This window comes from Homarus americanus, unplaced genomic scaffold, assembly GCF_018991925.1.
Source record: "Homarus americanus isolate GMGI-L3 unplaced genomic scaffold, GMGI_Hamer_2.0 scaffold28, whole genome shotgun sequence".
Taxonomy (NCBI): Eukaryota; Metazoa; Arthropoda; class Malacostraca; order Decapoda; family Nephropidae; genus Homarus; species Homarus americanus.
The window spans coordinates 6,349,777-6,377,414 of NW_024742238.1; the positions used below are offsets into that span (position 1 = coordinate 6,349,777).

At 44.0% G+C, this 27,638-nt stretch overlaps 1 protein-coding gene across 2 annotated transcripts in view; it reads right to left on the minus strand.

Annotated features, from left to right (window-relative positions):
* LOC121876668 (sodium- and chloride-dependent GABA transporter 1-like) overlaps positions 1–27,638 on the minus strand; it is an 81,434-nt gene that overhangs the window by 20,514 nt on the left and 33,282 nt on the right. The window contains exons 1-2 of one of the 2 annotated variants that reach the window (XM_042382006.1): positions 15,114–15,409; positions 4,862–5,410 (exon numbers count right to left, since the gene is read on the minus strand). In XM_042382006.1, the coding sequence (XP_042237940.1) occupies positions 4,862–5,156 (295 nt within the window). In that variant the 5' untranslated portion in view covers positions 5,157–5,410; positions 15,114–15,409. Of the gene's footprint in view, positions 1–4,861; positions 5,411–15,113; positions 15,410–27,638 lie in introns of those variants that run through there. The other variant, XM_042382007.1, reaches the window with a different exon arrangement.

Genomic DNA, 27,638 nt, shown 5'->3' on the forward strand with positions numbered 1-27,638 from the left:
ATTACATAAACATAACATACATCAGGTGAAAAAGTAAGCAATATTAAATATATATCATCCACACAGCGAGTAAATATTAACGCCCCAAGTGAGAAAACAAATTAATAGTGAGTTGTTTACAAATTAAAGTGTCTGCAAATGGTGGCAGCCGTGGGATTAAGCACCATATTAACCTAACCGGAAACACACGTATTTACCTGCATAATATATATTTACATGGAAGAATTAAGGGGGATGTGGTAGAGGAAAGGGAGAGTAGAGTAACTGGAAGCCATGAGAGGGTAACTGGGAGCCATGGGAGTAACTGTAAGCCATGGGAGAGTACTGGAAACCATGGGAGTAACTGGTAGCCATGGGAGGGTAACTAGAAACCATGGGAGTAACTGGGAGCCATGGGAGTAACTGGGAGCCATGGAAGTAACTGGGAGCCATGGGAGTAACTGGGAGTCGTGGGAGAGTGTAGGGAGTGCATAAAGCGAGTCTCACACTCCCCCACAGCAGCCAATACACACATCATGGACTCCCTGATAGGGAAATCATACCCGCTGGCTCAAGTCGTTTGTCACTGCCACCAACACAACCCAAACCGTAAATAGCAGAACAGCTGCACTACATTACACCATCACCTGCATAACCACCAACTTATGTTATGGTGCACTGGGCCTGTATTTAGCTGTACCACTGTAGCTGTGTAAAATGTTATGATACGTTGGGCCTGTATTTAGCTGTACCACTGTAGCTGTGTAAAATGTCACGGTACACTGGAATTCTTTAGCTGCACTACTATACCTTGTTATGCACTGGTACAACACCATATCCTTTCATACTGTATATTATGATACACTAGACCTGTAACTATATCACAATAAGTTATAACTTAATGCTTCAGGATAAAGGGGTCATTACACTCCAGGTGACTTTAAACCTTGACCTTTGACACATCTTGACCACAATTCCTTCGTGTCTAGTTGGTGTGTCCATAAATTTGCCCCCCATCAAAAAATAAGTAAATAAAATAAAATCATGAAAATCGGTCCATAATTGTGATAGCATGAATGACCAAGAAAAATAAATGTCTCTTTCAGCCTCAAGATCGAAACTGGATGAAAATTATGTATGCTTAGAGGCGGACACACAAAATCGATCACACTATCTCAGGTAAGAATCTTTCATGTGATACAGCCACGAGCACATTACACCTTAATCCCCCTATCCTGTCACCCCTTCCTGCTACCTCTCTCCTTCTCGACACCTCTCCCTTCCTTGACACATCACTCCTACCCCCCTCCCCCTTCCCTCATACATACTTCACTCCTCTACCCTCCCCATCCTTCCTCCTCACTGCCGTTATCCCACCCCCTTCCTCCCTTACCACCCCGCCCTCAGGACAATTAAGAGGTGGTCTTGTGTGTGAGTTCACTAAAGGGTGTATCATTACGGGCGAAATTTCACAGCGACGATGAATAGCAATGACCCGCTATTGTCGAGGCTGGTATAAACCCATTAACACTGTCTCATAAAATACTTTCTGAGGGAGTTTAACACCATATACACTTCTGATGTTATGCTCAGCCATCGTCGAACCTCTTACAGCGTCTCAGATTCTAAATAGACTCGATTATAAAGGTAAATTGAATGTGCAGTTGTGGACAAAAATCCCCAAGATGCTTTTGAGGCAACGTATGTTACAACTTACTTCAGGGTTCACGGAGACAAATGTAGAATGGGATTTTATTGTATCAGATTCTATTCATTAATATTATTCATTTTAATGTAATGATTCCGACGAAATTCACAATGAAAATCAACATTCACCAACTATGAACCTATTACATATATTAACGACAAGGAGATGATGAGCAGATATTGTACGGTGTTAAGGGAAAAATTGGCTATAACTGTACACTGCCATTATATGTGTATTTGTTGTTGTGTTTTTGTTATTTTTAAGTTGATTAAAGTAGGCTTGGGGGATTAGTGACGTCAAGGAGTGCAGTAAAATAAGCAAGTGTGTGTGTGTGTGTGTGTGTGTGTGTGTGCGTGTGCCAGAATGGGGTCTAAAAATATAGAGTACCTCGCTCTGGTAGGCCTCCTGCACCTGCCACCGACTGCCCTTCACACGCGCCCAATTTGGCCACGTGCCCACTAGGGTATTACGACCAGGTGCTTATGAGAGAGAGAGAGAGAGAGAGAGAGAGAGAGAGAGAGAGAGAGAGAGAGAGAGAGACCTAACCTAACCTTCTCACGTTATATCCAGGTTTAAGTCCTCATATCCCCTCCTGACTCATCCTAAGTCTCTCAGGATGTCAGTAATCTCGTATATGTCGCGGTAATGGTACAGCCGAGTGCCACGTACACAACAGACTAGTACAGCCGAGAACCATGTACACAGTAGATCAGTACAGCCAAGAGCCACGTACACAACAGACACTACAGCCGAGAACCAGGTACACAGCAGACCAGTACAGCCGAGAGCCACGTACACAACAGACCAGTACAGCCGAGAGCCACGTACACAACAGACCAGTACAGCCGAGAGCCACGTACACAACAGACCAGTACAGCCGAGAGCCACGTACACAACAGACCACAACAACCTAAAGTCAAAACCACATTACTTGATAAAAATGGTCAATTTAAATCCCATTTAACCTAACCCAACCCAACCTAACCAAACTCAACCCAACCTAACCAAATTCAACCCCTCTAAGTAACGTTAGAGTATTACAATCTTCAAGTGAAATTTAACCAGGGTGTATAATCTTCAGGTGATCCCTTTATCTGTGCAATGTTCTTCAGTTGGTAACGTTGACAAATCAGAGCGGCCAGAAGACAAAGTGCACCAGTATTTTCCGTTAGCTTCAGTATTTTCCGTTAACTTCAGTATTTTCCGTTAGATTCAATATTTTCCGCTAGCCTAAATATTTTCCGTTAGCCTAAACATTTTTCGTTAACTTCAGTATTTTCCGTTAGCTTCAGTATTTTCCGTTAGCTTCATTATTTTCCGTTAGCTTAAAACTTTCCGTTATCCTCAATAATTTCCGTTAACCTCAATATTTTCCGTCAGTTCAGTATTTTCCGTAAACCTCAATATTTTCCGTTAACTTCAATATTTCCGTTAGCGTCAATATTTTCCGTTAGCCTCAGCCGCCTCCGTATTGGTAACTCGTTATTCAAATACGACATCCAACAAATGACCCCTGAAGACTGGGGAGGCGGCCAGGCGAGAGTGCAGCCATCATCCAGGAGACATCAAGATCTACGTTAAATGTGAACAAGATAAACACCATCACTTTAGGGTACAGTCTCGGGGTAACTTGAGAGATAGTTAAGGCAACATCAATAAGATATCATCCGGCTATCATCAACAGGATATCATACCAAGAGCTCTATCATCCGGCAAACATCAACAGGATATCATACCAAGAGCTCTATCATCCGGTAAACATCAACAGGATATCATACCAAGAGCTCTATCATCCGGCAAACATCAACAGGATATCATACCAAGAGCTCTATCATCCGGTAAACATCAACAAGAGTCCACAGTAAGAACTTTTATCATCCGGCAAATATCCTAAACCCAAGCCTCAACTACCTATACCTATTGACCGGCCAACACCTACAACAACAGCCCAAGCAACCGGAAAGAGAGCCGTCCGGAGGTGGAAAAGCCAAGGGGCAGGAACCTGGTCGGCGGGAAGTAGGGTAGGAACCGTCAGTCAGGTCGTCAGCTCAGTGTCAGACACCAATTGGCTCTCCCGGCACTTACGTCCCTCTGACCCACACCACCACCTCCTCCACCCGTCCACCACCACCACTACTGACCGCCACCCCCCCATCCCCTGGCTCTCTCTCTCTCTCTCTCTCTCACATTTCTGAGACGGTGTAAATTTTCTGTACACGTGAGAAGGTTGAAGTCTGAGGGTGCGTGATACTATGTGATGCGATGATCTAACACGTGGAGAACCTTACCCCCAGGTCGTGGGTGGTGTGTGTGTGTGTGTGTGTGTGTGTGTGTGTGTGTGTGTGTGTGTGTGTGTGTGTGTGTGTGTGTGTGTGTGTGTGTGTGTGTGTGTGTGTGTGTGTGTGTGTGTGTGTGTGTGTGTGTGTGTGTGTGTGTAGTCTGTATATGTTTGCATGCGTAAGTGAGAATGAGTTTTGTGTGTATATGTAAATAAGTGTGTGTGTGTGTGTGTGTATGTGTGTGTATATATATATATATATATATATATATATATATATATATATATATATATATATATATATATATATATATATATACATATTCACCGTATACCACACGTGTGTGAGGGTGAGAGTGGCCGTGGGTGAGGCAGCAGTCATCTTGTTATTCTCACCAACAAGAGAAGAGTTAATACGGATGTACTATTTAACATAAAGCAGTGTGTCTAGCCTGATGACCTCACCTCACAGCAGTGCAACTCTCTCCCTGCACACGTGTCTCTTTGTATACACATCCTGCAGCACACACACACACACACACACACACACACACACACAAACACAGAGGCTCCTATACATAGCCCTCTGACATCGCCCAGTTCCCGATTTACCCAGAACACGAAAAAACGGTCAATTGCTATTTATTTTTCACGGCAGATCGAGGTTCACCCTGTACCTCCATCATCCTCAAGGTCCAACTCAAGGTGAAACTGTCCTGAGGTGAGGCGTGACATGGCATACTGAAGGGATCGCTAATTGAGACATATCTATATTTATTTATCACGTCCAAAAACTCTCTCTTTCACTCATTATCAAGTCCAACACACACACACACTAATTCTTCTCTCTCTCTCATCAAGTACAATAAACACACACATCTCTTTCTAGTACTCACCTCCGCCGTTCTTGTAACAGAGGTAAGGGAAGCGCCACACGTTGCCAATCCCGATAGCATTGCCGACGAGGGACAGGATAAAGTCGAGGTGGTTGCTCCAGGTGCCGCGGAGGGCCATCTCGTCGTCCAGGGCCACTTGGCCCGCGTCGTTGGGCGTCTGGGGCGACGTGCCGTTGAGGCCATACTGGGTCATCTCCATGCCTCCCCCTCCTCCTCCTCCTTCACCCCCTCCTCCTCCTCCCCCTCCTCCTCCACCTCCTACAGATTTGTTCTTGTTCTTCTCGTCACCTTCCATGATGGAGTGAGGCTGGAGGTCCTTGTCTTCGTCTGTTATGGTGGCGTTCGGTGTGTGGCTGCGGGGCTACGTGTTTATGTACGTGTGTATGTGTGTGTGTGTATGTGTGTGTGTATGTATGTGTGTGTGTGTGTGTGTGTGTGTGTGTGTGTGTCTGTGTGTGTAGTGTTGTGCCGCGGTTGTGTCGGTGCTGTCCACACCCAGGTTCACCAGGACCTCACAGCATGCGGTCGGCGGAGCTGCTCAGTCACTCGCTGTTGGACAAAATAAAAAAATAACAAGACATTAGACTCTCCCACATTGATCAATAATATAAGTGCAAACAAATAACACAAATAAATCATAAACATAATATCAATACTTCCTAACATAAAAAAGGATGACCTGAAGATTAGACACCCTATAGCTTATTCCACCTGATAATTAAACACCCTAATGTTAACCCATCCTCCGCCAGGCTAAAAACACCTCCTCCTTCAGGCCTGCTACACCATCTTGAACCTTTACCAAGATACACCCGGCCCTGTTACACCCTCCTCCTATATCCATCTGCACTCCATCTGTGTGTTTGTTAATCACCATTTATTTTTCGTTCTTCAATTCTCTTTCTTCCTCTAGTCTTGTTCATCCTTTTTTTCCACCTTCCACCTCCTCTTTTTCTGTCTCTGTCTGTTTGTCTCTCCTTCTCTCCTCCTTCATCTCCTTTCCTTTCATTTCCACTCTCTCCTTATTTATCTCCTTTCCTCCCTCCTCCTTTCCATCTCCCCCTCATCTCCTTCACAGTTCCGGCTACCCTCCCTCCCCCTCTTAAATTGTTAAGCCTTGTAAAAAGTGTATTTCCCCGTTCCTTTGTTGGGTCTTTGGGGGGAGGTGGGGGGAAGGTGGGGTGGGGGTGGGGTGGGAGGGGGGAAAGGTGAGGGGGTTTCACTGTTTTTGTACGGATGAAGATATTTCCTGCCACCAAGACCAGCCAAGAAAGACCAATCATAAAGACCCCTTACATAAGACACACCAAAAAGACCTGTCACAAAAGACAACTAAAAGATATAGAAAAAAGATTCAAGACGTTTTAGTCTATTTTTAGATTCTAATTTTCTTTTATAATCTCACACACACACACACACACACACACACACACACACACACACACACACACACACACACACACACAGGGCCATGTGGTGTGGCGTCATTCAACTGCAATTGAGTCAAGGGTCCCTGTGAATGAACGTTTGAGAGAGAGAGAGAGAGAGAGTTTGCAGAAGAGAATAAGAACTAGCCAATGTGTGTGTGTGTGGGGGGGGGGGGGCATAATCCACCCACCCCAGAATGACACGTGTTTGGACGGACGGACGGACGGACACACACACACACACACACACACACACACACACACACACACACACACACACACGCTTTCCTCCACTCTGCCGGCTGTATAAAGGAGAACATTAAGTCACATCTATCTTGGTGAGGCGAGGCACGACACACCACCACACTCCTAAGACAGATGAGTGTGTGTAAAGACGCTGCCGTGGCCAATAGAGACACACGAATGGCATCCCTTAACTCTCTTTAAAGTGATGGGAATTGCACCATAGACTCCCTCGCAATTGCACCATAGACTCCATTAAGAAACCAGAGTAACACCACAACACCACCAACTTTCCCATTACAAGAACAACATCCATCTCATCCTTCTTTTAAACACAGGATAGACAACGTTAACTCTTGGCGGTATATGAACGAGTTGGTCGAGTCTTACACGAACACTGGAGCAACAGAACGATGATACACCTGGCCTTCTCTATAAGATGTGAATGAGGTAATTATAATATTCCTAAAAGACCAGTAGGATTTATTTATCTTTGTTTTTAATAATTAATATCCATAAGGAGAGAGATCAGACAAGTGCTGGTGTTAACTCTCTCCCCCATGATGACTCAAAGGAAAAATCACTATTTATCATATTAAAATAAACTAAATTAAATAACAATATCGGGTTATAGTTAATTTTATACAAATTTTATCAATATTAAATTTTGATATTTGATAAAATTAATTAGATCAAAGGTGATATTAAATTTATATTCTCACTAAAATTGATAACAAAAACAAATAATTACAAATACGGTAATAATAATTTAAATATTTCACAACAACATCTCACATAATTAAGAAATAATATACAATAATTATTAAAAAATCCAAAACATTAAATATATTTCACTAAAAAATACAAATCATCTCTCTCTCTCTCTCTCTCTCTCTCTCTCTCTCTCTCTCTCTCTCTCTCTATATATATATATATATATATATATATATATATATATATATATATATATATATAAAACAAAAACACGAAAAAAACAAAAACAAAAACAATTAATTTATCAAGTGTATGTAAAAAAAATATACAGTAATAATAATACTGCGGGTCGTAAAAATGTCTCGCTCTTTATTCAGATCGGCTCGCTTCTCTTACACACACAGTTACTCCCAAAAACATTAGCAATGACACGCATATCCCATTACGCAACAAAAACACTACAACTGGCAACCCGACACCACCAAGTGAGGGCCCCCAGAGAGAGGAAAAAGGATGACGTGATTAATGTGAGAAAAAAATAGCAATGATTAGTTTTATAATAATAATAAATATACAAAAAAAATACTAATAATACTAATAATAACAACAACAACAATAATAATAATTACGGTGATGATAAAAACGATAAAAATAATATTAATAAAATGATAACAATAATAATACAAAAAACAACAATACAAAATAATAAATACAAAGGTAATTTTTATTAATGTTGTCAAGAAATACAGTACAGTAGTGTGTTGTGTATTAAGGTATAATTAGATCAGTAGTGCGTTGATACAGTTAATACAGTACTTAAAATGACCTGTATCCCTCTAGTTAGTGCGTCTATGACCTTACGTGAAGAGGAATGATAGATAAATATATAGATAGATAAATAGATAAAGATAGAGATAAAGAGATAGAAGAGAAAAAAAAAAGGAAAAAAAAAAAAAAAACGCCCACCAGGTACACTCAAATCAATACCCCAAACTGCCTTATGTACGGTGTTGAGGCGGGTGAGGATGGGAGGATGGCCCTTAACAGCTGGTGTGGAATAGTCCTTTTCTTGCCCGACTTGGTCAGATGATGAGCTTCATCCTGTTAAGAGCAATTGCTACCAGACCGGGGATCACTGCTGGAGGTGGAGGAGGAAGACGAGAAAAGGGTGGAGGAAGAGGAAGAGGAAGAGGCGGTGGTGGAGGATGGAGGAAAAGATGGAGGAGGAGGAGGAAGAAAATGGGGGAAGAGGTGATGGAGATAGAGGAAGATGGAAGAAGATAATGGAGGAGTAGGAGGAAGAAAAGGAGGAGGCAGCTGACCTAACACCCTGAAGGCGACCGAGGGAGTGAAGGAGAGGTCGAACACGTCAAATGTTACCACCACCTCTGATGTATGTGTGTGTGTGTGTGTGTGTGTGTGTGTGTAAGTATGATCGATATCCGTCCAGCCAGTCTTGAGGTGTCTTGTGTACAAGAGGTCACGGACGGACGGACGGGTTGAAGGAGACAGGATAACGTAAAAAAAAATTAACAAACAGAAAGATGCACATATGGACGGAAAAACGTAAACGGATGAATGAAAAAAAAAACATACAAACAGACGGACAAACAACCCAACGAAAATGGCAGACAAACAAACAGGAAAGAAAAAACGTAGATATGTAAACAGAGAGAGAGAGAGAGAGAGAGAGAGAGAGAGAGAGAGAGATTACTTGTTCTGGTCGTGACTGTGAATGACGCCCGAGATTTGCTGATCTCCCTCTCCCTCCTCTCCCTGGGACTATTACACACACTCCCATTTCCTTCTCCCTTCATTCTCATGTTTTCCCTTTCTCTCCCTCTCTCTCTCAGACTACTCTCCCTCTACTTATATCGCATTTCATCTCTCCCTGCAAAAGCACTGTCTCTCCTCTCCCTCTCGTGTGGACGCCTAGTGAATCACAGTACGACCTGGTGAATCACAGTACCACATGGTGAATCACAGTACGACCTGGTGAATCACAGTACGACCTGGTGAATCACAGTACGACCTGGTGAATCACAGTACCACCTGGTGAATCACAGTACCACCTGGTGAATCACAGTACCACCTGGTGAATCACAGTACCACATGGTGAATCACAGTACCACATGGTGAATCACAGTACCACATGGTGAATCACAGTACCACATGGTGAATCACAGTACCACATGGTGAATCACAGTACCACATGGTGAATCACAGTACCACATGGTGAATCACAGTACCACCTGGTGAATCACAGTACCACATGGTGAATCACAGTACCACATGGTGAATCACAGTACCACATGGTGAATCACAGTACCACCTGGTGAATCACAGTACCACCTGGTGAATCACAGTACCACATGGTGAATCACAGTACCACATGGTGAATCACAGTACCACCTGGGAACACCAACAACCACCAGCCATCAACAAGGCCTGACAGACTCACCAGGAGGAGTCATGAGTACAGATTACTGGTGGGAGTTAATAACCCACTCGTACGACCTGCCAGTTGTCTAAAGTGTGTTGAGAGTCACGTGTTAAGTAGCAGGTGTGTGTGTGTGTGTGTGTGTGTGTGTGTGTGTGTGTGTGTGTGTGTGTGTGTGTGTGTGTGTGTGTGTGTGTGTGTGACTGACTGACCATGACTCCTTGACATCACCACCACCTTCTTTCTTCTCTTCATATTCCTCCTTAAGAACAATAACAAACAGTCAAGTCACACGTTTAGCACAGTCACCCAGTTAACTCAAGTCATACTTAACAGTCAACTGGTTATATTTCTTACCACATATTGTAGCTCTTAAAACAGTTATCCTCTCTGGGACCCAATTATAATCCTACACAAAGTCCCTCAATCTACACCAAGCCAATACACCCCACAGTCCTTGACCCACGTAACCCCCGATAGGAGAGTCTTATTCACACCTACTGACAATTTAGTTAGATCAGTGTGTAGCTTTAGTGTTAATGTGTGGAAAATACTTAAGTTTCAAAAGGTTAGACATCCTCACTTTCTTTACCATCTCATCCCCCTCACCATCTCATCTCCCCTCACCATCCTCATCTCCTCACCATCTCATCTCCTCACCATCCTCACTTGTGTCTCTCAGTAATTGGGTTTTAAAGAAGCCTCCCCCTCTCTCCACCCCCAACAGTGCACCCAGTTCCTCCTCTCCGGCTGTCTGAGGCAGCTTCCTGTTCTTTCGACTGTCGCTGCCGTGTGTTCTGCTTTCATCTCCTGCTTGGTCTTCTAACTGAGCGCCTTCCTGGTGGCTGACGGAGTAGGAAGCGGGAAGGGGAAAGGAAGGGAAGGGATGAGGAAAGGGAAGGGGGGAGGGGTGGGAGAAGGGCTGTTTAACATAACCTGTGGGTGTGACGTCCAGGATGGGTAAGGATGTGAGCGGGTGGGTGGGTGAGTGGGTAGGTGGGTGGGTGGGTGAGTGGGTGAGTGGGTGGGTGGGTGAGCGGGTGGGTGGGTGGGTGGGTGAGTGGGTGGGCGGGTTGGTGTTAATCCTCCTACCCCCTCCCCCTCCTCTCCTTAACCAATCACAATCTCGTTCTATCAACTACGTCGACCCACACAACAAGTAAACAAGACGAGCTCAACAACCCTCCATTTTATTTGACAAGTTGGGACGAGAGGCGTTGATAAGGCACAATCTACCCCTACCTCCCAGTCTCCCCTTTTGTGTTTCAGGGCTGAGGGTATAAGTTATAGCAGCTGTTATAGCGTTATAGGAGTGACGCTGTTAGGGAGGAGGAGGAGGAGTGTAGGATGTTAGAGGACCTGATGGAACACGTTAAGGGGCCACACAGGAAGCCTTCATCATTACCACCTTGACGCCTCGCTATGGTAAAAACAACTTGAGTGTGTGTGTGTACTGACTCACGTGTGGAGTACTTTAAACCAGTGGTGACTGTGAGCTGTGACTTAAAACCGGACAGTGGACGGACATGATGTGGGACTTAAACCAGTGTTACAATAAAGAATAACAGCAGTGATGGTGTGACATTGTTTGGTAAATGTGACACGTCTCATATCTCCACGAGTCTTGGGTCACACCTTCAGTAACCATTACTACTGCCCTACCTGGTGTTACAATAACCACTATTGCATTAACCATTATCTGAGTCACATTAACCAATATCTGTTACATTAACGGTTCCAATAGCCACATTCTGGTGTTAGTAACCATTTTATGGTGTTACAGTTATCACTATATGTTACAGTAACCACCATCACTGTCCTACCTGGTGGTACAGGAGGTCAGTCAATTACAGCATCTTAACCCACCGTGGCAGATGAACTTATGAAATTCATTGGCACCCCCAAAAGATGGTAAGGAAATGACTCTTCATAGCAGAGAAAACAAAGGTGATGGTGATATACTGAGGCGCAGCAGAGCGGTGATGGTGCTGTACACTAACACCAATATCTTACTGAACACTTAATAACGACAATAGTGGAGTTAAAGAGTATAACGTGTAGGTTAAAAGACACAGGTAATTAAGAACAACAGGTGAGGTAAGGTTTGTTCATGGTGAGATGTATGGTTTCAGTTTGTGTTATACCTCGAAGTATATACGGGGGCCCCTTTGATCTGAATATAATCGTTTGTTGTTAGCTGAATAAAGTATTAAAAGTAAAAAAAAAAAGCAATACATAAAAAATAATAATAAACAGCCGCCTCTCCTCCACCCTCCAATAATATGAACGATGTTTCTAAGATATAATCAAAGTATCTGTAAAGAATAAGAAGCTGAGAGTACAGACGACAAGAGCAAACACAAGATAAGACAACTTTATGTGTTTACGAAGCTGTGTTATTTTCCGAAGGTTAATCTCTGAAGCACTACTGTATCTCCCCCGTCAAAATCTGCCAGGTGAGAGGGGCTAATTTATGTGGCGTCTGGGAGATTTACAGGCCGCAGGTGTGGCCAGATAACCACAACAACAGGATATACACTTGTAAAGATGAGAGACGTAACCTGATTGGTGGTCAAGATGAGAGACGTAACCTAATTGGTGGTCAAGATGAGAGACACAAGCTGATTGGTGGTTAAGGTGAGAGACATAACCTGATTGGTGGTCATTTAAGAAGTGATCAAGACAAATAAACAAACAGCGGAGGAAGAAAAAGACTACCCTGGACCACACCTTCACTTATTCATGAAAAAAATCAATAAAGAATTTCTCTCGATATGAATACAGTCACTAGACAAACAAACACATATAAACACTTAAGACATAACTCGCTGTCTCGATGATAAATGAACGAACACCTTGAACCACGAAATACTTCCTGGCCACGATACAGAAATACCCTGAAACCAGTAATGTGAATAATAGTGATGATGATGATGATGATGATGATGATGATGATGATGATGATGATGATGATGATAATGTTGGTGGTGATGGTGATGGTGATGATGATGATAGTAGATAGGCTAGGTAATTGATGTACTCAACTTAGAACCTTAACTCTTGACAGGTAGCTAATTAACAGCCTTTAAAAGAACATCTCTGCATCAGTCTTATACCTCGGCAGCTACAAGTAATAATTATTTAAACTCTTGGTCATACTAGAATGTTTCAACACTACGTAACAACTGATCTACGTGAGAAGTGTTGTGAAGGATGACTCCGAGAGGCTATTGTGTCCTGATCACGTGTTTGGTTATCTTTTCCACCCAGTGTGTTCCTTAACCTCCTGTGCTGTGCTCCCTGTTGTGAATGGGTGGCATTTTACTTTACTGAAGGCTTAGTATTTAGATTGTACACTGTCCTAACTGTGGTGTCCGTCCTCCTTGAAGCTGACGTCATGCAACACGACACATCATGAACCAGGATATCAGGATTTTGTACAATATTTTTTAACGATAATTGCTTACCGTCAAGTCTGATACATAACTGAACATGGGAACACATTGTGGATGGGTCGCGTTAGGAACTACTCTCACGAAAGTCGTCCGATTATTCAAACTTACTTATCTATGTAAAACAGTCAACCAAATTTGGTTGACTCAGAAATCTTTATCGTTCAAGGAGTTACCTGAGCGACAGTTACAGCCAACACAGTAATATATGTGGCCGGAGAACACAAGAACGAACAAACATTAAGGCAGAACAAGAAAACTTTTTCACTTTGACTTGACTAAACTATCACTCACATCGTCGTATACGACTCAGGCGCCCAAGACAACTGCAGGAAGGTCAGGTCACAGTGAGACACAAATGCCATTCTCGCACACAACATTCTTATAAGTGGTGGTGTTATCCAGGTTTAAGAATCACCGAGTCTGTGATGTACTTTAAAGTGAAAGTGGGTCCCATAGGCATGACTGTCCGTAAGGTACAGTGAGGATACAGCACACTGCATACTAAACCTTCAGTACACAAAGAGGCAGCATGGCCGTTACTGCACTGGACGGCATTCGTTCCCTTAGTTGTAAACTTGGGTACCCACCCATTTACAGCTGGGTGAACTGGGACCCTAGGAGTGCCAGGGAATCGAACCACTGATTCCTGGAACAGGAGGCGAGTAATGTATCCACTCAGCTGCCACGCTCTTGATGCACCTACTCGGTTCATAAAGCTCCACCAAGACCTCCTGCCATGATGAGACTAAACTCCTCCATTCAGAACCTTCTGTAACCTATCCCTCCCCCCACGACCAAAGGATCACCATGTTTACCTCACTAATGGCAACAACGGGATTTACCTTGACTGTGAACGAGTCCGTATGTTCAGGAGTTTGAGATGACTTTCTTTAGAAATGACAGTACAGTACAAAGCTTAACACGGACCTAGCCCTTCCTTGAGCCCCGTGGTACTCTGACTGACACTGTAGTATATACTGTACCACACGCCAACACATGGCCAATGAATACTGGTCTTACTTCACGCTCAGCTCACACGGCGTCAACCTTGAGTGTGAACCGCCAGATGTTAATGAAGCAACACGCGCCAGTAACTCCACGAGTGAGCAGATCCACATTTCACAACACCGGGACACTTCTCTCGTGTGACTCGCCAGCGGTATGTACACTATTCAGGATGTACAGTACAACAAGCTAGCGACCTCAATTTTTTTGTGTGTTGTTCAAGGCTCCGGTTAAACTTATGTTCAGCTGACAGACGGACGTACTAGATTTTAATAAGAACATGTTATTTTTTTTTTAAATCCTGTACAACTGTTAATCAATGAAGACTGAGGAACGTTTTGAGTATTGTAAAATTACTCAAAACTCGTGAGTAGTTTTGCTGAAGACAATTAAAAAATATACAACTCGCGGCTAGACAAGAATCAATATATATTGTGAGCAACTGTCACCCGCTAAGTGGTCCTGAAAACCGCTGAAAAGGACCGTATTTGTTGTCTATTACTACACCGTTCAGACTGTGTGTGAGGCTACAGTAACAACATACTCGAAGGGTCCGATCACTGATACCACCTGTCCCCCAGCACCCAAGAAGACGCTCACTACAGCTGGAGAAAGAGGAGGAGGAGGAGGAGGAGGAAAACATTTTTCTCTCACCAGAAGGCAACAGTTGGGTCCGCCCAGCTAATCAAGTCTTGGTATTATGTAAAGCTTTTACGGGAATTTTTAAATTACTGCGGCTCTTTATGGCTCCCATCCTTGAACATGGAGCTGTAATTAAGCTTTGTCTCAAGCTTTTAAGTCTGTATATTTGACCGGCAAAGTAAATTTGTTCTAGTGTTTGTAGCGACTAAGATTTTTAAAAATTACAATACTGCTTCATACCCGGGGACGTATTAATGCTGTTTAATGCTGAGGCGGCTGAGGTTCAGACAAGAGACATGGGTTGGGTGAGACGTCCAAGTTGACACGGAGGTAGGAGTGTGGTGGCGGTGGTCAGGTAGCAGGTGAACTGGTAGGCGTCAGAGTCCGCATGGATGAGCGGTGACCGGGTAGAGAGAGTCTTTGATTCACTAGAGAGCCACTGAGGGCCACTGGGGGTGTAGCGGTGTGGGAGTGTCACTGAGCACGCCAGGCAGAGGCACCACTACCAGAGGGGTGGGTACTGCTTCTTACTATAGTCCATCTCCAGGCACTGTCCACGTACGCCTCCTGGGCCGACTTACCCACTACAAGTGCCAACACACACTAGGCATGCTCAGGGTCCAAAGCCTAGAGCCACTCTGGCATCCTTTGGCACCAGGCGAACCTGACCAATCACGACTCGAGTCCCCGCCGCCTGGCCAATGAGATTCCGGCATCACTCAAAGGTTGCGGTCATTCTGTGTGTTCTATATGACAGACAGGGGGCATGCCTACTTGTACTCCCATTAGCACAGATTAATAACATGTTGCACTCATTACAGTACCTGGTGAGGGCCAAGAAGGTGCCCCAGGTGGTAAGAGGTGCCCCAAGTTCCCCTCCTGAGGTAGGACACAGGACGCAGGAGCCAGGGGAGAGCGGATGAGGCGAGGTGGAGGGGCGGTGTGGGCGGTAAGTGAGACTTCCCGTATAATCTCAACCATTCTATGACCAGCGTCCCTCCCTCTCCTGCTTCCCGCCACCCCGCCACATTCCTCCCCTCCACCACTACTATGTTCCCTCCACCACTACTATGTTCCCTCCACCACTACTATGTTCCCTCCACCACTATACTATATTCCCTCCACCACTATACTATGTTCCTCCACCACTACCATTTTCCCTCCACCACTACTATGTTCCCTCCACCACTACTATGTTCCCTCCACCACTACTATGTTCCTCCACCACTACTATGTCCCTCCACCACTATACTATGTTCCCTCCACCACTACCATTTTCCCTCCACCACTATACTATGTTCCTCCACCACTATACTATGTTCCCTCCACCACTACTATGTTCCCTCCACCACTATACTATGTTCCTCCACCACTACTATGTTCCCTCCACCACTACTATGTTCCCTCCACCACTATACTATGTTCTCCACCACTATACTATGTTCCCTCCACCACTATACTATGTTCCCTCCACCACTACTATGTTCCCTCCACTCCATACTATGTTCCCCTCCACCACTATACTATGTCCCTCCACCACTATACTATGTTCCCCTCCACCACTATACTATGTTCTCCACCACTACCATTTTCCTCCACCACTATACTATGTTCCTCCACCACTATACTATGTTCCCTCCACCACTACTATGTTCCCTCCACCACTATACTATGTTCCCTCCACCACTATACTATGTCTCCACCACTACTATGTTCCCCTCCACCACTATACTATGTTCCCTCCACCACTACTATGTTCCTCCACCACTATACTATGTTCCCTCCACCACTACTATGTTCCTCCACCACTACTATGTTCCCTCCACCACTACTATGTTCCCTCCACCACTATACTATGTTCCCTCCACCACTATACTATGTTCCCTCCACCACTACCATTTTCCCTCCACCACTATACTATGTTCCTCCACCACTATACTATGTTCCTCCACCACTACTATGTTCCTCCACCACTATACTATGTTCCCTCCACCACTATACTATGTTCCTCCACCACTATACTATGTTCCCTCTCCACCACTACTACTATGTTCCCCTCCACCACTATACTATGTTCCCTCCACCACTACTATGTTCCCTCCACTACCATACTATGTTCCTCCACCACTATACTATGTTCCCTCCACCACTACTATGTTCCCTCCACCACTACTATGTCCCTCCACCACTATACTATTCCCTCCACCACTATACTATACCTCCACCACTATACTATGTTCCCTCCACCACTACTATGTTCCCTCCTCCACCACTATACTATGTTCCCTCCACCACTATACTGTTCCCTCCACCACTACTATGTTCCCTCCACCACTATACTATGTTCCCTCCACCACTATACTATGTTCCTCTCCACCACTATACTATGTTCCCTCCACCACTACTATGTTCCCTCCACCACTACTATGTTCCCCACCACTATACTATGTTCCTCCACCACTATACTATATTCCCTCCACCACTATACTATGTTCCCTCCACCACTATACTATGTTCCCTCCACCACCACACTATGTTCCCCTCCACCACTATATATTCTTCTCCACCACTATACTATGTTCCCTCCACCAGGTAGAGCTTGATACACCAACATCTCATATTCCATTACACCTAAATAATTCAACTTTCTACCACTAAAATTTGAAAGTTTTCGTCATTACTGCATCAATGTACAACCTTTGTATACACCCAGGAGGGAAATCAATGACAAACCCACGTGTCAGGAGTGTTGCTTTACCCCTCCCTCCCCTACAGCGTCTCCCCCCACCCACAGCGTCGCCACTCGTGTGATAAATAAACACTCGTCACTACTTATGTCAACATGAGTAATAATTGGACAGCTAACTTGACGTGGGAACTTTGGGTCAATTTTTAGAGGTAGTCGATGTCTGTTTTTTTTTTAAATTACGTGATATTACTTCCTAGATATATCACCTGAGGATTAAACACCCTAATGCTATCCTAACCTAACTTGGTTTATCCTAATCAAACCCAACCTACCCATCCTATCCTAACCTACCCTATCCTATCCTAACCTACCCTAACCTAACAAATCCTACCCTAACCTAACCCAACCCAGACAAAATTAGAGTGTTGAACCATCAGGGAAAATAAGCAATGGGGTCCCTAATCTTCAGGTGATAGGTAATCTTCTTCAAATGAGAACGGAATGGTTCCAATGGCGCCCTAGAGGAACGCCTGGCCGGGTCATTATGATAAATCTTTTCCTGTGTGGACTTCCTAGATGGGTGTAGTACATTTGTTTCTTGCTGTTTCGAACCTGTGTCGTATTATGCTCGAGTAAGATGAACACACACAAAGGAACATCGCATCACCCCCACCCCAGGCCTACAGCACAGCCCTATCAGAGGTCACACTTAGCAGGGGTCAATGGTGAGCTGTAGTCATACTCTTAATAACATCACCCCCTAATTAAACCTGGAAATAGAATAACACAAGGTGACAATAACACAGTATATATCTCCCCCTGCGTCTCACTAACCTCCCCTTTCTATCTATCATGCCCCTGAAAGTGAGGTCTTCAGGTCAGGGTTTAAACTACAGAGAACACTGTACTAACTGAATGATAAGATGCCAGTCCTCAATATTCTTCTAACTCACACAGACAGACAGACAGACACACAGACACACACGCACACATGTAGCTCATGGCATGTAGGCCTGTGAGGAGTGAGACTTGTCAGTAAACAGTCTCACTAAATATTAATTTGCTTGTAGCTGTTTAAAGTCCCGTTGATATCAGTAGAATGTCTGAGACTGTCGATAATTATGGTTCGATCCGTCCCAATAAAGTTTCAACCTGGTGTCTCTGTGGCATTTACAAGTCCAATTAATGTACAGTTAATTAGACTGGCCCAGTGATCTGTTCTGGGAATGTTCTCAGTGTAGGTCGTCTAGTACTTGAGGCGGACTCTGTGTTAGAACTGAGGCGGTCCAGGTATAGATCTTAACTCAGAGGGGTCCAGTTAAGGACTGATTAAGGGCACGGCTGAGACACGCTCGTAAAGAGTAATTCCTGCACTCGCCACCAAAGCGATATATGTGTCAAGCTTCTAGAAGGTTCCTCGAAGGCGGAATTAACCAACCCCTCGGAATGTCAAGCCACTCTACAGTCAGCTGTGTTTACATAACGTGTATAGACAACCGGCTGGTGAGTGATCCCTTTGACCTATATATTACTTAACTAACTATCTAACATACTAGACGCATTGCAAGTGTGAAGCAAAGTATCCATTTATCACGACTGAACAATATATTTAGTGTTTAAAGAATTACCTACTACTTAGAGAGAGAGTTGCATCATACTGCCACACTCAGATAAAACTAAACCTCCGCGCGACTGGAGCCGGGTGTTTGGTCTATCGCTAAGCGCTTTAACCCTATGAACATCCTCTACAGGTCACTGAAAAATGAATGTTTACAATTATACATCCATGGTTGAAAGTTATTAATTACTTACTCTAAACTATACAGTATGTAAATTATACTGGTAACACACACACACAGGAGGGAGGGAGACGAGCGGCAGTAAAATTCTTGTTTTGGTTCGGACTGGCGTAAATTGTGGACGTCCGGAGCTCTTTTTAACACCCACACACTCTCCTCTCTGACGCACTCAATTTCACACACACACACACTACCACATGACGAACTAACACAATCTTACTCACTCTCTTACAGACTTATGAAGTGTTCGTTCTCTCTCGCTCACGAACACTGCTTCAACACACACACACACACACACACACACACACACACACACACACACACACACACACACACACAGTATACCGTGAGCCAACACATTTGTTAAAATATTCAAGCACAATCGACCCCTGATTCCCAGTTTGTCTGACCAGTATTAGGTGATTTAACTTCGCTACTGAACTAACCAGTTGAGCAAAATCATTAATTGCAACATGCAACTTAGATTTCATTCGCTTTTTGTATGGATCTATACTCTAAATTCCATTAATTCCCACGGTAGAACATAAACCTGATTGATACAATATGCCCCTTATTTATATGTAACGTTAAAACAAATATATCCAATCACCATCAACATTAGACGTCGACATAAATTTGACCAATGCCCATACCAGCGGTATACATGTGACGTCAGCACGCATGTGATTTTGGACCAATCGACAATTTTGTTTACATGTGACGTCAGAATACACGAGAGAGAGAGAGAGAGAGAGAGAGAAAAGAGAGAGAGAGAGAGAGAGAGAGACGGGATCATCAACAACGGTGTTCCGGTGAGCGGGAACTTCCTGCTTCCGGCTGCCGCTCGACTGTTCTGTACGATACTCCTCCACGGTTGTTATCTGCTGCTTCTAGCTCATTATGGCGCCCTGGCCTTGTGGTGCTGGTGACCTCTACGGCAGAAGGACTATCGTTATCAAGCGGGGCAGTGTGGTACCATAATATTTAAGAAGGGAGGTGTCCATCCCCTTCACTCCCCCAGTGAAGTAATTTTCACGTTGTTTTAATTAATATTTTTGTAAGATAAGAATTACTACGAATGCCTTAACTAAGCAATGACGAAGACTACAAGGTGAGGGGGTGAAGGTGCCGGGTGGCCTGTGGTTGACGCCAAACGAGTTCATACCAAAACGCTTATTACCATCAACATGCATCTCGGTCTCACTTATACACTATAATATATTACTATGTCTTCACCTGAACACTTTCTCTCAGTAAACTAACCTCACCAAATAATTGTTCAACCTAACTTCCCAAGCCTGAAGTAAATACATTGACAAGTACCTGTGTAAAGACGTAAACGGTGGTTCTAATGAGGGAAAACCAAGGATGGAAAAAGGTAACTACATCCCCGAAGAGGCAATCACCCATGCCAATGATCCTCTACATAAAGAGTGATTATGTAGATTACTGACTTAAGTATTTGAACCTAAGCTGGGCAACCCTGGAGATTACTATGGCCCAACACGCAATACAAACAGAGGAACGAAGACGACTACTGTTTCATGCCTGCAGAGAGAGAGAGAGAGAGAGAGAGAGAGAGAGAGAGAGAGAGAGAGAGCAAACAACAACACACTGCAAGAATACTACCACAGGGCACACTACTCCACGTCTCATCACAGTGAAACAAAAGAACCCTCTCCCTCACCCACCCCCCAACACCTTTTCACAACACCTAATGTCCCGCCATAATAGAGTGTAAGAACTGCAACTATTGTCTAGGAAAGGATATTTGCTCCATATTTTGTTACAAGGAGATTAAAAGGTGGAGTAGTGAGGATTGTGGATATATAAGAGACAAGACTAAGTTATTCAATGGTCCTTAATGATGCCGTGAATTGTTGTCGTCGTGTTTCTATTTCAGTTCTTCTATGACATAAGTTAAGTCAATGTGTTAGCTCAGTGAGTGTGACCTAAGCTACAGAAACGACTAAAGGGAGTGACATTGGTTTCCTGTTTTTTTTAGTGATGATGAACTAAACTTAGAGACCTAACTTAACTCGGGTAGTGGCCTGATCTGACCTAACTTAACCCACACGAATGACCTGTCCTAACCAAATCCAACCAATGACCTGTCCTAACCAAATCCAACCAATGACCTGACCTAACTAAACCCAACCAATTATCGACCTGACCTGACCTAACTTGGCCAGACGTGGACGGTCGAGTAAAATATCGATGTAGGTTCAACAGTGAGCAACTGCCGGCCACCTAGAGCGTTCGGTTTGTCCTTCCGGCATTGTGTGGCAACGGCAGCTGCTGGTGTGTGTGTGTGTACATGGGTGACGTTGAGTGGCTTATTTCACCAGGAGATTAAACAAACTAACGCTACCTGGGAATAGTGGGTTACGATAATACAAGAGTATTTAATCATCAGGTAAAAATATTAGTAAGTTCGGGGTGTCTAATCTTCAGCTGAACCCACAGATTTTTTTTCCAGCATATTATTTTAATCGAACAATGAATATTCTGTACATGTCTCCATCACCATAATGTTCAAGCACAGAGTTATCGAGACCCTCCAACACTAGCACCACCAGTTTCACCACCATCACCACCACCACCACCAGTGTATATATCAGGAGAGTCAACAGATAAAACGTGATTACAATTATGTTTACCTCCTCCACACGGCGTTTAGGACGGGCCACAGGTAAAGGTGGTTCTGAGAGGGAGTGCCGATAAAAACTAGTTTACATAATGGAGACAGTGTGGGCAAACGTTCACGTAATGGAGGCGCTGGTGAGCAAACACTATGAGGAGAGGAAACGTTTTACAGGATGGAGACACTATGTAAAAACGTTTTATATATACTGAATATGATGAAGTTCACCTTATCATGCATGTCTGTATATACTGTATGTGTGTGAGTGTGTGTGTGAGAATAATAAACACTTATAATCACCCCCCCCCCCTCACACATACAATACGACGCGATCTTCACTTTACAGATCCAGCAGAAGTAGCAGGAGGAGGGCAGCACCAGATGGCATCATCAGCGAGGTGTCTTACAACGGGGCAAGACGAGTGACAGGTGTTGGCACTCTCGCCCCTGGCTCTCACACCGACAACAGGTGGACTGGAGGAGAGGGAGGGGTGGGGGGTAGAGGCAGGGGAGGGAATGTTTGATAGTGGTAGGTTAGGTTATGAGAGGAAGAAGAGAGGGGGGTGAGAGAGGCAGGGGGAGATGAGAGGGGGGTGAGAGAGGCAGGGGGAGATGAGAGGGGGGGTGAGAGAGGCAGGGGAGATGAGGGGGGGTGAGAGAGGCAGGGGGAGATGAGAGGGGGGGTGAGGAGAGGCAGGGGAGATGAGAGGGGGTGAGAGGCAGGGAGATGAGAGGTGAGAGAGGCAGGGGGAGATAAGTTGTCCTCTTCTGCCAGAACACAGGATACACCAGCACTATTTTCCTCTCTCAGCTGCACCGTCCCCGTACCGTTATCTCGTTTCTCTCACTCTTAAGACGCATGTGAGGATGCTGGGGACAGGATATAACACACACACACACACACACACACACACACACACACACACACACACACACACACACACAGGATGCGACATATTGACACTAAAGGACAGGAAAAAGATGATGGGAAAATAAGGCTTTGGCGCTATTACAACACTGCTTCTTCACCATGACATTCTGAGAAGACACAGACACGCACGGATGCAGATCAGGTGTGTACACAGAGCGGACCTACGCAAGGGACCTTCTTCAGAATCGTGAAACATGAAGGTCTTTTTTGTTTTAATATAAACAATATCTCGGAGAAGAATTTGCATTTGTCGCTCAGTTTTGATTGATACAAGCGGCGTGGCTCAGTCTAGTGTCTATTGTTCTTGTGTTGTGAGCGCCGTTATCAGGCCGTGGCGTATATGTCCCGTGACGCAACAAGGACTGCACTCACGCTACGGTATGTGGCAGCGATTCTCGTCTTACGCAGTGATCAGGCGAGGCAGAGAAGGGTTCCCAGAGTCTGGTGAGGCCGTCACACACGCCTTCTGGACCCATCACTTACACGCCAGCTGCTCCAACACGCCAGCTACGGGTAAAAAATGGGTCATTAGGTGTCGCTGTATCCGAGTGTTGTTGCCCCCCTCGTGTCCGGCTGTGGTGGGCGGGGCCAAGTCTCCAGGCTGGCGTGCGCATGCGTCCATATGCCGACATCTTACACCTGATTGGCTGTGTTTTATTAACAGGCGTTTCTTAATAATTTTTTGTGGGGCTGAGGAGGTTGGATAAAAGACTCGGCAGGTGGACAGATTATAACTATTGTACTGTGGTATATGATTACACATTGGGACAGTATATCCTCTTGCTCTCTATCAAGACTGGTTGACTGACATAACACACAAACATGTGCATCTCTGGGTAGCATTAACGACGACTGACTATGTCGTAAGGAACACATGAGCCGCTGATTGTAGAGATAAGTATGCGCGGGGCGGGTGCGCGTCTGAGCCAGCCTAATCATGACATCACGGCGTACAAACTAACCTCAAGCACAAAGGGGAAACTAATGACGTCACTATACGCCTGTGTTTGTGTTTACATTGGAGGAGGACGGTGGATCCCTCACGAGCGTCATGGAACACACGAGCCATTCATTACAAATACAACTTTTTGATTGCGTCAGAGTTATTACAGGTTGTCAAAGATTATAACTTAATTAAAGGTGAGTTAGTGTTGACGTATAGATGGCAATTCCTCACTAGTACACTATGGCAACTTCTCACTAGTACACGATGGCAACTCCTCACTAGTACACGATGGCAACTCCTCACTAGTACACGATGGCAACTCCTCACTAGTACACGATGGCAACTCCTCACTAGTACACGATGGCAACTCCTCACTAGTACACGATGGCAACTTCTCACTAGTACACTATGGCAACTTCCTCACTAGTACACGATGGCAACTTCTCACTAGTACACGATGGCAACTTCCTCACTTGATAAACAACATGAAAACAATGTAATCTTTCGGTTCCATCCACCAATCATAAACAAACCAGCAACTGATGTGTGACGTCACCTGCAACAAGTCTGACACGAATTTTTTTTCCCTAGACACGATCATCATCATCATCATCATCACTAATCACCATCATTATTAATCATTATTTATAACCACATGGAGGTTCTAATTTATTTAACTGACATTTTAAACCATCACACACACACACACAACATACCTGGACAACATACCGGGCTGGTTCCTCCTACATACCTATTGAAACAAATAAAAAGTCGATTAAAAACAAATAAAAACATACAAAACTGCATCAGACAACAAACAAAAGCCATACTCTTTTATTTATTTATATACACGATTAAGTTATATATAATTCAGGAAGCCAGATCGTTTATTTATATTACAGTAATGAATCTGTATATTGATGGTGGCTTACAGGTGAGATAGTTGGTGATGTGTAGTTACTGGGGTGAAATGTAGATGGCTCTCTCTCTCTCTCTCTCTCTCTTATCCTTTCTCTCTCTCTGTCTCATTTTCTCTTAATCCCATTCTCTCTCTCTCAAAGCTTTGCCAATAAATTTGTTGACCGTAACTAAATCATTATCTAATTTATTTTCTCCTCTCTATCATTCTTATTCTCTCTCTTATTCTCTCTCTAACTCTCTCTCTCTCTAACTCTCTAACTCTCTCTTATTCTCTAACTCTCTCTTATTCTCTCTCTCTAACTCTCTCTTATTCTCTCTCTCTCTCATTCTCTCTCCAGTTATACATCTGTCTCTTGTAACCATCCATTCTGCTCAGTTTACGCCATTATTATATACTCAATGGCACCGCTAAACACTCCCTCCTCGCCTCCTAAGAAACTATAATGGTCTTCTTTGTCGACCCACAAGTAAAGAGTATCAGATAAGGTCCCCCACAATTAGTGACTTAAGTAGGACAGGAAAGTGACTATTAAGTGACAAGATGTTTGGTAAGTAACGTACGTGTGTGTGTGTGTGTGTGTGTGTGTGTGTGTGTGTGTGTGTGTGTGTGGTTCTCTCGTGTTATTGTTATTACTATTATTGTTGTTATTATTATTATTGTTGTTGTTATTATTATTGATATTATTATTGTTAATATTATTATTATTGTGATTATTATTATTATCTATATTATTGTGATTAGGACACCCTAGCTTATTTAACAACCCTAACGCTAATTTAACCTAACCAATCCTAACTTAACCTAACCTATTCTACAATACTCCGGGTACATGTTAGGGCATACAATCATAAACATCATCAATCATCAATATAAACATCGGTTAAGGACATGTTATTATACGTGTGATATAATAACTTACAGTGTCCTCTTAATGTTATACTGGGAATGTTATCATCGATTGTTATCATAGTCCCTCCCCCCTCTCTCTCTCTCTCTCCCCTTCTCCACACACCCTGTTTCTCTCTTTCTACTTACTCTCCCTTATTCATTTCTCTCTCCACGTTTTCTTTCTCCCTTCCTTTCACGTCTACTATCCTTTTATGTCTCCCTCATTTACTTCTACCCTCCCTCCCTTTATCTGTCTTCTTACCTTCCTCCCTCCTATATCCCCTTCCATCCCTCTCTCCCTCCTATCCCTCATTCACTCCGTCCTATCCTCCCTCACTCCCTTTATCTGTCTTCTTCCATCCCCCCCTCCTATATCCCCTTTCGCCCTTCTCTCCTATTCCTCCCTCCCTCCCTCCTACCCCCCAGCACCCCCACTAACGCCCTCCAAGTGACAAGCAAATTACACGCCTCCTGCCAGTCTTACATTACGGATAATTAACACTTGCGTCTATCAACGTCTGTATCAGCGATGTGACACTGAGCCTCCCTACCCCTCGTCACCCTATCTGCAGGAGGTGCTTCTCCGGTCTCTCGCAGTTGCAGGAGGAGACGAAACGGGAGATGAACACGAGAGAGAAGGGGGTGATGATGGTTGCAGCTGGTCTCTCTCTCTCTCTCGCTGTACCAATGTAGGAGTCTGCATGTGCGTGCGTTTGTGTGGAGTAGGGGACGCACGCGCGCGTGTGTGTGTGTGTGTGTACTTGTGCCATTATACATTATACAATTTGGCATCGACTGTTTGTAAATGTCTGACTTTTCTGAGAGAGAGAGAGACTAACAATATCCAGCCCACATCCTTGGGACGCCCCCCACCCCCCCCACCACCACCACACACACTCACACCTGTCAACGAATAAGCGTTCGGCCGCGCGTGCCAAGACAACACATTCTTGTCCACCCGAGAATTTTAAAGCCTCGTTTAACACCACAACAGCGACAGACCGGGTTACCTGTGCCTAGGAAACAGAGAAAATCTTGTTTATTAATTATTTTACGGGGCGGGGCGGGGCGGGGCGGGGTAAAGCAGCCATGCGTATTGAGATTCGACCCACACCGTGTCCATTAATGTTAGTGGGTTCACGTATAGCTTTAAGATAGAGGCTGTATAGAGAACGACTACCTATTGGGACGTGTGTGTGTGTGTATGTAATAATAATAATAATAATAGTAATAATAATAATAATTAACGGTTTATTGAAAGAGCATGGCAGCCGGAAGGCTGAAAATATACAGTTACATAATTGGGAAATGGGTCTCTTGATTTACAAATAATATACAAGTAACATAAGTGATACAAATATGATATATATAATAACTAGGTGGGGAGAAGGTCATACTACAGGGCATTTCAACATAGTGACAGTGCAAAAAGTAAGATTGACTGCGAGTGAATACACTGGTTGATTACAAGTTATTGATAATTTTTACAATGGCTGGGACTACTACTACTATTACTATTGTTATTATTAAGTCTTTAGATTTAGGAAAGCGATTTTATGGCTCCCCAGACGGTCTGTTTAACCCAAGACGTGAGTTACCGTACTGCACACACCTGTTGTTCGCTACTCCTCGCCTCAGCAGGGAACAAGAGCGGCCGGCCACGCTAGCCTCAGCTCTAATGCATAAATTAATGACGGTCTCACATTTCCCCCTCAAGAAAATTATCATTTAAATTGTTTTTCAAATTAATTCTTTAAATCGTTATGAAATTTATATATCTAGATTACCTTTATTTATTTATTTTATTTGTCTATGATTCTTTAAATGTCTCGTTTTTTTTTCTATTTCTCTTTTTTACTCTTCCTCCTCCTCCAGACACACACACACACACACATACACACACACACACACACACACATGCGCAGGTGGGTAGACAATTAGGAAGACAAACAAACAGACATGATTACAGACGAATTTGGTTGCAGACGCGGGGATATGTTGACAGGGAAGGAGGAGGATACTGTCACCATAA